Genomic DNA, 12,329 nt, shown 5'->3' on the forward strand with positions numbered 1-12,329 from the left:
AATGAGGAGATTCATGTTTATTCATGGTGAGAGTTACAGACCACGTTTCATTCCTTAGGCCAGCTCTGCTAACCAACAAGAGCGCCGTCTGCACCACTGTGAGGTTGAGCTGGCCTAGGAAGGGGACTCCGGAATATATAATTGCCCCCTGAAAAGCATGCACAGAAAGTCAGTAAGCTGGAAACAGTTCGGGGAGTGAACATATTTCCCTTTCTTATTCATGCAATCACTGCCTTTAAGCTCTCAAACAATCCCTTGTCTACACCACACCAAAATCCATGAGAGGTGACTAGTTAGTGGCTATTTTCCATGGATAATCTTCCAGGGGACTTCCCAGGATGTGAGCTCTGTTCTGCTCTCCAATGCTTCCTAATTGAGATTTTCTCCCACTGACTCAGAAGGAGCTCGTAGCCTAGCCAGGGGCAGCTGCGGCTTTGTCTGATGGGCCTGGGTTCTCCCTGTGCACAGTCTCTCCTATTTTAAGGGATGGCTTCTCATCTGCAAGCCCCGAGATTCCAACCTCTATCGTGTGTGCTTTGCATATTATGCTGCTGGGTAAAGTTTCAAAATAGTGCTTTTGCTCTAGAGTGACTACATTTTTCAAATCATTAGTTTCTTACATTTTGGCAATTTGAAAGCACGGCAAAGTCATTTGATCTTGTTTTTAATGCCGATTTTGATAGCATCTAAGGTAACACTGATGCCATGAACAAATATTCTGAAGGTATCTAGAAGGCTCACACATCCCCAGAGAGGTCCGCGCAGTGAGGTAATGGCTACAGAGGCCTTAACTCTCTCCATCCATTAAGCACCTGAGCTTTTGTGAAACCTGATTTTTAGGCTGCTGCTCATGGCTTGTCACATGGAAAACTAAGGTGCCTAATAAAGTTATTTCTTGCCAAATCCACGATGTTTTCAGTTTAAACCCTTTTTCTGTCAAAATTAAATGAGTTCACTCAGTTCAGACCCTAATCTGTGGTACACAGACAGCTTTACTTTTTCTTTTTCTCTTTTCTTTTCCCTTTCCTTTTCTTCCTTTCTCTTTCATTTCTTTTCTTTTCTTCTTTCTTCTTTCTTTCTTTTCCTTCCTTCCTTCCTTCCTTCGTTTTTTAACATAATGTGGCCCCCCAAATGTTTTCTTTTAAAAGGGATAATTTACTCATTTTTCATAGACAGGATTTATCTTATTACATACAAAAGGAATACAACTGCATATGACATTTTACTTCCTCGAAGCATTTTTACATTTATTACTTCAATTTAGTATTGCACCACCATAAGAGAGGGGGATGGGATACTGGTATCCACTTTTTCAAAAATTTTCAAGCATAAAGTTCCTGAGTAGCAGAACCAGTTGGGTTAGAACGTAGGCCTTACAAACCAATGGACAGACAACGTCACTGACATACACGATTTGTACTAGTTGGTGGTTTGTGTTATATGTAGCAATTAATGGCCATTCTATAGATGTGATTCACCTTTAGAGATCAAATCTACCTTCATGAAAAATCTTCATGAGACCTTTGGCCCCATCTCAAAGATATAACTGGTGTGTTGTGCAACTGGACACTGGGATAACAGAGGTTTCCAAATCTCCCCTCCCCCAGGTGATTCTAGGGTTCAGGCAAGGCTGAAAGGTTGAGAAACAGTGCTACACACAAATATCGCTTTTGCTGTGTATATCCTTGCTAGAATTTCTAAAGAGGCATGGTCTACGACAAAAGCTTTAAATGAGATCCCCATACCTGAAATACCAAATCACTTGTGTCTTCTTTCCTACCCTGCTTAAAAAAATGAGGGCTTCAGTGAAATGATTATGGGGCCACTTGTGTGCTGAGGTATCCAGCTGCAGTTTAAGCTCTTTGCTAATGCCCATAAAAATGAATAATGCATGCTCTAAAATATTGGTAATAAAAGGCAAAAACAGAATACAAACTCAATGGCCTGAATCAATGGATTATTCTGCAGAGACTGCTATATTGGGAAACTGGAAGAAAGTATTTTTCAAAGCATAAATATTTTAATCACTCTCTAATTCTACTGCTTTCACATAAATAAAAAACACCGCATCTTCTGCTTTGCCCCAGTCTACAGCAACAAGAAGACAGCTGCTTTTCCAAACATTCACTTCCAGCCAAAGCATTAACTACCATATATTATATATCTCCAAACTAGTGTCCTAAGCAAAGTGGGTTGTAGAAGAACTTTTTGCATCTGCTAGAATCTAGTTAGTGTTTGTAAAATCAGGATTTTGAATTGAGAGATACTGCTTCTCCAGTAATGAGCTGAAGAAAGCAGATAGCTAAGCCCTTTCTTATAGAACCTGGGTGGCAGGTCGACAAGGAAATTCGCCATCCATGCTTCAGTTCAAAGTAGTGACAGTCTGAGACAGTGTTCAAGAAAACTGAAAAGAAAGTGTGTCTCATGTTGGGCTCTTTTAAGATATTCTGAATTCAAATTTGGACAATCTTCAGAAACAAGAAAAACATTAAATCTACCAATACACCAAATCCACATTTGTTCCTAAAATCAATAGCTTCTACTACCAAGTTATTAACAGGAAGAAAAGTGAACTGATTACAATTTCAGCTCTTCTTCTTCCTTTCCAAGTTTATTATCCGGCAAAGCACAGCACTGGCTGATAGACAAGCAGCAAGAAAAAAAAATCAGGAAGACCCTGACCTAGAGGCCCTCATACAGGGCCCATCTTTCAAAACCCTGTTAGAGGCAAAATGGGGACATAAAAGAAAAGGGACACAGTTAAATCTGTGCTTGAGCAATCACTGGCGAAACTCTGACTGGTATTCAACAACAACAAAAAGCTCGTCTATGTTTTAATACCTTAAGTTGATACACACAAATACAGATACAAATTTAATACATCTCAAATTAAATATATATATTATGGTAGGCAGAAAAATGCACCCCCCCATTGATGTCCACATTCCAATCCCCAGAACCTGTGAATATGTGACCCTATATGGCAAAGGGGAATTCAGGTTGCAGATAGAATTGAGGTTCCTAATCGGCTGACCTTAATATAGGGAAGATTATCCTGGATTATCCAGGTGGTCCACTGTAATCACAAGGGTCAGTAAGAGTGAAAGATTCAAGCCAAAGAGGGATTAGAGTGATGAGGTGTGACGTGGGAAGGACAGGCGGGACCCACAGTTGGCTGGCTTTGAAGATAAAAAGGGCCATGAGCCAAGGCATACGGGTGGCTTCCAGAACTTGAAAGGTAAGGAGAGAGGCCAAAGAGGCCCAAGAGCGGCCAAAAAGGACTACAGCTCTGCTGACTCCTTGATTTTAACCTATCTGGTTTCTAAACTATGGAACTGTGAGAGAGTACATCTGTACTATCTAACTACAAAGTCTGTGGCAATTGGTTCCAACAACCATAGAAAACTAGTACACACATGATAAAATAGTATATGACTTTTCTGTTATACCAAAGTAAGGCACAAGTAATACAAAAAAGGCAACCAAAGCAAAAATATTTCATGTGCAACATTTAAATCCCTTGTCATTCCCATCCCTGACCCACCTCTGGTATCCACTCTCGACCAATGGATATGTGTACATAGGATGGGACCCTCGGCGTCTTAGCTTCCGGCTGCCTGTTCATAGCCGTAAACTGCTGTCACTACTTGGCAGCTCAGATATGATGCTGGACTGACGTTTATGATTGGTAAACAATGCAAAAAGATGGCACTAGGGCCACAATAAGAAACTATCCCCCAAACGTGGCCCTTAGATCTTGCCAAAGGCAGTTTTCACTTACACATAAGTTAAATATGAAAAAAAGTTTCAGAGTGACACTTTAGGGACCTCACCCTGCACAGGCAGGATTACATGACCACTGACCCAAGTATCCAGCCATGAGGAGCCACACGGACTCCTCCAGACTGAGCCTCTGGTTCCCTTTGCTGATGTATTCTCAGGGCTTCATTTCATAAACTGTATGTTCTGTAGGACTGGAGTGTCTAAGTGCTCGCCCTCTTGAGCTATTTGGTAGTATTTTCCATATGCCTTATGTGTACATAGACCAACAACAAGAACATTTATTTGCATTATTATCATTTACAAAAATGCCGATTTCTGGAATTCAGAAGAAGCAGAGTGAATGAAATCCTCTCAGGAAGCAGACAGTTCTCTGATGCCAGAACACATGACAGCCTGGGAGGTCCTCTTCTGAAGGAACAGGTGTCCCTTGCACAAGATTGCTGAGGACCGGATGGCTTTCAGAAGCACTATAGTACACGAAGAGTTGATCTGATCCAGGGGCAAGGTGGCCTTGGCCATTTCAGAGACTATTTAACTGTTCACTTTTTTTTGGCCTTGATTGTATAGAGGTCTCCCTGCGACTTTGTTCCTTTTTCTCAGGGATGATTTGTACCTGAATTGCAAAGTCCCTAGTAATCAGGTGAAGTGCACTTAGGAGGCTACTGAATTACTGGGTTTCTTTCCTTCACCTCTCTTTTTCAGTCATGCCTGCCCCTGGGAATAGCAGCTAAGACCCTTGGCAGCTCTAGATTGTAGCTTGCAGATCAGTGCTCTCACAGAGGGGCGTCACTAGGGCCTATTTCAATGAATTAGATAGATGGCCCAAGGCGACTGGGATAGAATGGTGTTTGTCGGCCTCAGCTGCAGGTAAGATCATCACGCTGATGGACACGGTCAGGTTGGAACTGGACTGAGGCTTGGCAAAGAGTGTTATTTCCTTTTCCTGGTTTTCTTTTTTTCAACCAATATCAGTTCAAGATGCCAAGAACCAGAAATATGGTGGAAAAGAAGGATGGAATGTAAGTTCAGAGGAAAGGTGACAGGAGGGCAAAGATCAATGAGACAGTTGAAATTCTGATATTCTCTTATGCCCCAAGCACCAGCTGTGAAGGCCCTACAGGACTGTGAGATCAGACCCTTAGACTCTTAGCAACAGCTATGTCCCAGGACCAGGTCAGCAGGCATGGGTGGTGGATCAAATCTACATCCAGAAAATAGCAGCAAATTAAAAGTATTGAGGACTCTCCCAATATTCCTGTCCTAAACATACCTGTCCCAACCACCAATTATTACTGGCCTTGTGATTATCATTAACAAGGCCTTTATCTAAGGATAGAGATTTTATCTTGAAAAGTTTACATGGGCAGCCCTAGTAGTCCAGCGGTTTAGTGCCTGCCTTGGGCCCAGGGCGTGATTCTGGAGTCCCGAGATTGAGTCCCACATGGGTCTCCCTGCATGGAGCCTGCTTTTCCCTCAGCCTGTGTCTCTGCCTCTCTCTCTCTGTGCCTCTCATGAATAAATAAATAAAATCTTAAAAAAAAAAAAAAAGGCAAAGGCCATCTTAAATAATTAAAGAAAAAAAGAAAGAAAAGTTTACATGATATTTCTGCTTCCTCTAAGTTGGTTAACACTGTTCTCAGCACCCAATATTTACTTACAAACAGAAATGTGAAATTTGTCCGTTCAAAGAATTGAATGCTTTCCATAAACTAAAAAATGTTCCATATAAACTTACTCAACTCCCTCAAAGAGATTTTGCACTTCAATAAAAATTCTTTTTGACACAGCAAAGGACAGATTATCTCAACACATCCATAATCCGCGAAGAAATCAAGTTGCTTAAACAGAGCAGCCTTCCTGATCTTTCTCTAACAGCCACCCGCACAGGTGGAGCAGGAGGCATTTTTCCCGGAGGATGTTGCCGTAACAAGGCTTCCTGGACTAATGTCCTTAAGGGAAAATGTTAATCTAGATGACACATTTCAGGAAAGGGTCTCTGCTGGTGGCTCCAGTTTGGTTAGCCAAAAGGAACAAAGCTGCTCCAAGTTCATCCCTGGAGAGATGAGAGCATCATAAACACAAAGCTCATGTCCATACAGGTGTGTATAGCTAAGGGGCCCCACCAGATGTGGGACTTCTTTGGGGCCCAGAAACCTGCTGCCCCTGCATCAGATTCCCCTTACCTTGTTAAAGTCTTCAGAAGTTGCCCTCATTTCCTTCCAGGTCTTGTTCAGGAGCTGGATACAGATGCAGAAGAACTCCTCGAAGGATCGGTCGTGGGTGAAGAACATTGGGTGGAAGTCGTTGCAGGTCTCACTAGCTGGAAGAAAGAGCAGGGACGTTAGAGAGAAAGTTTGCAGAGTGAAATGAGAGGACACAGTCACACATAGGTGTCCCAAAGAGAGATGACAGGGCTCAAGCCACAGTGGACATAAGGTGTTTTTGAAAAAGCAACCTAATGACAGTCCCTGTGCAACTGTCAAGTTGAAGGTCAGCCAGTGAGACCAGTCCCTAGGCACGGATTTTGCCTGAAGGAAGTCAGCTCCTAACCAACCCCCACGACAAGACCCTTACATCTTTTTTTTTTTTTCAGGATCCCTGGTGTTGAATATGGGCTCTGTGCCTGCTTTTTGACCTTAAAAGGACGATTCAAACAAACTGGCCTCTTTGTCACAGCTCCATCACCCTTAATTTCCCCTTTCTCGACAGAATAACTGGCAGAGGATGAGCTTTCTCGAGCACACAATTAATTGCAACTTTGAAAATAGCATCCTTGATTATTTCTCCAGGGGGCTCTTTCCCTCTTACGGTAGTAAGCAGGGGGACATATGAGATCATATACCATCTGATGCCATTAACCATTTGTTTTGCATTCCCAGACACAGATGGCTGGAGGTCAAAGCAACCCAAATGGCTCTGGAGGCCGTGAATGGTCCAGTCCTGGACCAAAATGTGAAATCAGCCAGACTGCCTTCAGGCCTCCCCATTGTAGAGCTTGGGTGTCAGAGCCAGCGCTCTGAGCTCTAGCTGTGCCTACCTCTCCCCTCCTTCCCAGACTAGCCACCCTCTCATTGCTTCCCTGCTATCTGGGCAGCTTACATTTTTATACTCCTTTTACATACATCTTATCTGATCTTTACAATGCTTCTTACGGTTCATGCCTTACGGATGAGGATACTAGAAGGAGCCAGGTTTTGTGGCCACCCCCCACTCAAAACAGTACCCTAAATTTTTTTTTTTAATATAAGCTATTGTGCATAGTGAAAGAATTCCTATTTTAATTGGAATCTCTTTAAAGGCTAATTAGCCTTCAGGGTTCCAAACGGTGGAATTTCAAGCCCTGGAAGCCTAGGAGAAGAGGATGAGGCAGGGCAGGAGCTGGGTTTATAGCAGAGACCTTGGGTACCTGGGAAAGCCCTGCACCTGCTATGTGGCTGACTCTACCCAGAGAGAATCCTCTGGTGCAGGCCCCAGCAAGTAAAACTTAATCAAAGCTAAGGGAACACACTCTGCTCTGGTGAGGCCCCGAGCTACCCTGCACCAACCTCTTCTATCATAGAGGATTCCAGTCTTCTGAAAGGGTAGATATGAAGATCCATAAATGCTATTTTCTTCCAGACAAGCTAAGGACACAGGCTAACAGCAACGTACAGTCATGTAGGAAAGGTCTGGGTCTGAGGACAAAATCTGGGTTCCAGTCCAGCTCATGCCAATTAGGAGCAAGTCATTTACCTCTCTGCACCTGGATTTTCTTAACTAAAAAAATGTTAATGAGATCTCCTTGTCCATCTTCATGGGTTTTGGAAAGGATTAGATGACATGACCCACGGGAAAGTGATTTGAAAGGAGAGAAGTTGTCGCAAACGTGGAGCAAGGTGGTGATGATAAGGAATGTTGTGCCAGCATATCATTGCTGAGAACATGGGCCATTCTTTGATTTCCCCCTAGTTCCTAGTCAAGCCTGTTCACATCTCAGAAATTAGCAGCAAGAACATATGTCACCCCAGCCCCCAGCCTGTGTCACTGGCAGAAAAATGGCAAGAGTGAAGTTCTGACCTGGGACACGAAGCTATTTAAAGAACTTGGAACGTAAACACAGGCGGTTGTGTGTTTGCTGCCCTGGGCAATGAGCTGTCAGTCTCAATTCCGTAAGCACTGAAGCCGGTGGAATTTACAAGTCCACAGCAGCACTCTCAAACTCTACTGCTATCCAAGACTCATGATTAATCACATTATCACCATATCTTTTGGGGCCCACTGTGATCATATGCGTACTTTATGCCCTAGTTAAAGTTTTTATGGGATTACTGAGATAACCAGACAAAACAGACCAACAACCCCTGCCGTTGCTTGGTGAAGAGAGAGGGAAGAAACATCATTAATAATAGAAAATATACACTGGGTACATATCATGTGCCAGGGGCTCTTCTGGTGTTATCCTCACGACAACCTGGGATGTAGGCATTATGCTTATCCTCATTTTATATATAAGGAAGATAAAACTTGGAGATATTAAACCTTTCATCATGAACTTTTTTGAGGTGGCCCCCAAATGAGGATCTGAAACCTGCATTTATGGTTGGCCCAGCAGGCTTCCTGCCTTAGCGCACAGATATTAGCATAGAGGACATTATTTGACTAGCCTTACTTGACAAGACCACAGGACATTTCCTTGTGACTGCTGCTTTGAAAATTAACTTCTCACCTACTCAGATTCTCTTGAACTGCTCCTTCAAGAGAAACCAGGATCTTGACCCCCGAGTCCAGTGGGGCTCACAGCAAGTACACAACCAGCATCTGCTGGTGGACAACACCTGTCAATGTGACAGTACCAACAGTAGCCATACCACTGCCACCACCATATGTCAGGCATTGGGATCTACATTATTAGTTGTTACAAGAAGCATGTGAGGAAGATTTTATCAATTTCTTTCTTTTTTTTTTTTTTAAATTAGAAAAGGAGAGTTAGAAAGGTTAGGTGACTTCTCCAAGGTCACATGTCACCAGGCTTGCAAGTAGTACAGTGAGGATTCCAACCTCCATCACCAAAGCCCATCATTGTCTGGTTGTACTTATTTCCTGATTTTGTTTCCCAATTAACTCTGACTCTACTGCACCTCCCCCACCCAACACAAGTATGAAAGAATTGCTTTTATACCCACAGAAGATATTCATGAAGTAAAATCTTACAAGTGGCATTAACTATTAATACTTATGATATATTTAGATTTTAGGTTTCCTCTGCTTTCCTTCTACTAGTCCTGGTCCAAGTGGAGTTAGATTCGAATCACCAGGTTACACTCCTCCCCTTTCTCTGGGTTGGGTCAAGCTGTACTCTTGACAACTCTCTTGAATACCTAAGACATAGTGTACCTGGTTCTAGCTCCTACTGAACCAACTTTTTAATCTTCTTGGGGTATTCTCGGCCTCTAGAACACATCAGGTTTCCTATAGATAGTCAGTTCCTGGCGAAGAGTCATATTAGATTAATTTATGTAACTTATTTCAAGAAATAAACAGGTTAGGTTCCTTGTTAATAAGCCCCAATTTTGTTCATTACAACAATGCACCCACCTAAAAAAAGTTCACTTCCCAGTCTCTCTTATAACTAAGAGTGATCATTATGACCCAATATCAACCAGTGATAGATACATGGATAGTGCTGGGTACAGTTTCCAGGAAAGACCTTTAAAAGAGGAAACACTTAACTGGTTTCTTCCTTTTACTTCTGCCTTCGCATCTCAAATTCTTTATTTTATTATTATTTTTTAAAGATTTTATTTATTTATTTATTCGTGAGAGACAGAGAGAGAGAGGCAGAGACACAGGCAGAGGGAGAAGCAGGCTCCATGCAGGGAGCCTGATGTGGGACTTGATCCCTGGTCTCCAGGATCACGCCCTGAGCCAATGGCAGGCGCTCAACCACCGAGCCACCCAGGGATCCCCCTCAAATTCTTTAATTTCAGAACACAACTTCATGTCCAGTAGTGACTGGAAATCCTGTAGCCATTCTGTTAGCATAAAAATACAGGCTATCCCCTAGAATAGAGACTTAGGGGGAGCTCCTGATGACACCGTGGAATCACCATACCTGAATTGACCTCCTAAGGAGTTTTGGTATAGGATTTAAGTCACTGTTTTCAGGTTTTCTATTGCTCTTAGACATGTGAAATTACTGATATGGAAACTTAAATTCATGCAAGCGCACAGATATTAGCATAAGAGGACATATGCTCAGGATTACTGGGGCCATGGAGTAAGTAGGAATAAGGAGGCAGGATTTCATAATGGCTACAATCAGACTACTACATTCAAAGACCAAACCCGATGCTCCCCTAGGGTATACATAAGCTTAGAAAATGAAACTCCCCACATTTGTGAAATATATGACCATATAAAATTTATAAGCATCAAATTAGGTTATGTATATGAAGAATGTGATAAGACATCTAGCATACAGATAGGTTTAGTAAACAGTGGTTGTTAAGTATTACTTTTATCATCACAGTGTACTCTATGGTTTCTTAAAGACTTGAACACTTCTAGGAGATAAGGGAAGTAGAAAAATGTAGTGAATGGTCTTTGGGGTCCTACTGATAGGGAGGGCGTAAGGTCAGCCAATCATTCTTGTTGATTATGTCAAAATCCCATGGGATATTCAGATGCTTAAGCTGAAATTTCACATGCTGAGTGCACATCTACCATCAACACTACCAAATCAACATTGTCTGGAGAGAAAAATAGCACCTGGATCCTTCCCACTGTGTTGCATTATGAAAAGAACATAAATTTCAGAATTGGGTGAGTTTCGATTCAAGTTCTCACTCAGTCGGTGATGTGAGCATCTCTCTCCCCAGCTTCCTTATCAGGAAGATGGACACTAGTAAGATGCCTACCGGGGCTGTAGGGGGTGAAGTTTCTGCCAGAGGCTGTGCTTTGACTCACAGTTAAGTCTAAGTTTCAATCCTCTTCTTCAAACCTCCAAATAATACCCAAGTCTTATAGCTCTTTTAAGTTGGTAATGAGAGAGATGCTGCCAATGGTTCATGAAGAGGTAAACAGTGGGATGGTCCCTGGACAGAGGACTGGACCCCAGAATCGATGTTTTAGGGCACAATTCCTTTGCCCTCCCAGTGAGGGAGGAAGGCACAAGTGGTGGAGGCTGGGAGAACAGCAGTCACACGGGAAGGATACTGGAGGAACTACCCTACTTTCCTTTGTCTTTTGTGTTTTGAAACCACAGGCCTCTGCGGCTGAAGAACACCGAGACAACACAACCATGGCTTAACAGCAGGATCGAGTTAGCATCAGGGCACATTCCCTGCAGGAGTGATTCTCGAGACTGACGAGCAGTCTAGTTAGGTGGTGGCAGCATTGGAAAACACAGCTTAAATGGAGATTTCATGAGGAATAAAGGTAACCAGAGGAGCTGAAATTCAGAAACCACACTAGTCAGCAATTACTGAAAGTTCTCTGCTGACCACTGTTGTAAAAGCTTTGCCTGTCCCGACTCTGAATCCTCAGTAACAGCAGAGTTACTGTGATCATCCATATTTCACAGAGGAGGAAAGTGAGAACAGTGAAATTCAGTCACTTGCAGTGACAGGGCCTGGAATCAAACCCAGTACTCTCTCAACAGTGTTTACAGCCTCCATATGAAGGGGTTGGCTCACCATTATCCTAAACTTCTTTATCTTTTTAAAGATTTTATTTGTTTGTAAGAATGAGAGAGCAAGTGCTCATGCCCTCGAGAGCACCAGTGGGGGTGGTGGAGGGAGGTGGAGAAGCAGAGTCCCTGCTGAGAAGGGAGTCTGACACAGGAGCTTGATCCCAGGACCCCAGGACCATGACCTGAGCTGAAGGCAGATGCTTTACTGACTGAGCCACCCAGGTGCCCCTATCCTAAACTTCTTTAAAAGATTCATTCCTTGCAGAGGAATGGGCAAACAACTCACAGTTGTAAAATAAATAAGACTCAGGGATGCAATGTACAGCACAGGGAATATAGTTAATAATATGTCACAACTTTGTACAGTGACAGATGGTAGCTAGACTTATCATGGTGATCACTTTGTAATGTATATAAATGTTGAATCACTATGTTGTACATCTGAAATTAATACAATATTGTATGTCAACTGCACTTCAATAAAAATAAATCAAAAATAATTTGTTCCTGGACATGTTACACAGGAGACAATAAAAAGATACTGAGGTATTTGGGGATTCATGACTTCTTGTTTTAAGGATGTTCCAGTATTAGAGGCAAGGATAAAGCATTAAATTATTAATATTTTTTTTCTCTAAAATGTTCAGATTGCAGATGTTCAAGATTGAGGATTATCAAGCAGGAAGCACCCCTTCAGACCATCTGATCTGCTTTCCTCTCTTTGTAGATAAGAGCACTGAGAAAGGCAAAACAGGTTGCCCAAGAGTTCATGATGGCAGAAGGGGGCCAAGATGCTGGGAACCAGACTGCCAGGTTCAAAATCTGGTTCTTTCACTTCTGCTCAGTCACCAGGGAAAGTTGTTTCATCTATTAATAC

The 12,329-nt window shown here is 42.5% G+C and overlaps 1 protein-coding gene across 3 annotated transcripts in view; it reads right to left on the reverse strand.

Annotated features, from left to right (window-relative positions):
• Positions 1-12,329, reverse strand: part of ELMO1 (engulfment and cell motility 1) — a 525,693-nt gene that overhangs the window by 154,497 nt on the left and 358,867 nt on the right. For all 3 annotated transcript variants that reach the window (XM_038557346.1, XM_038557348.1, XM_038557347.1), the window contains one exon: positions 5,967-6,103. In XM_038557346.1, coding sequence (XP_038413274.1) covers positions 5,967-6,103 — 137 coding nt within the window. The remainder of the gene's footprint in view (positions 1-5,966; positions 6,104-12,329) is intronic.

This window comes from Canis lupus, chromosome 14 (genome assembly GCF_011100685.1).
Source record: "Canis lupus familiaris isolate Mischka breed German Shepherd chromosome 14, alternate assembly UU_Cfam_GSD_1.0, whole genome shotgun sequence".
NCBI classification, from domain to species: Eukaryota; Metazoa; Chordata; class Mammalia; order Carnivora; family Canidae; genus Canis; species Canis lupus.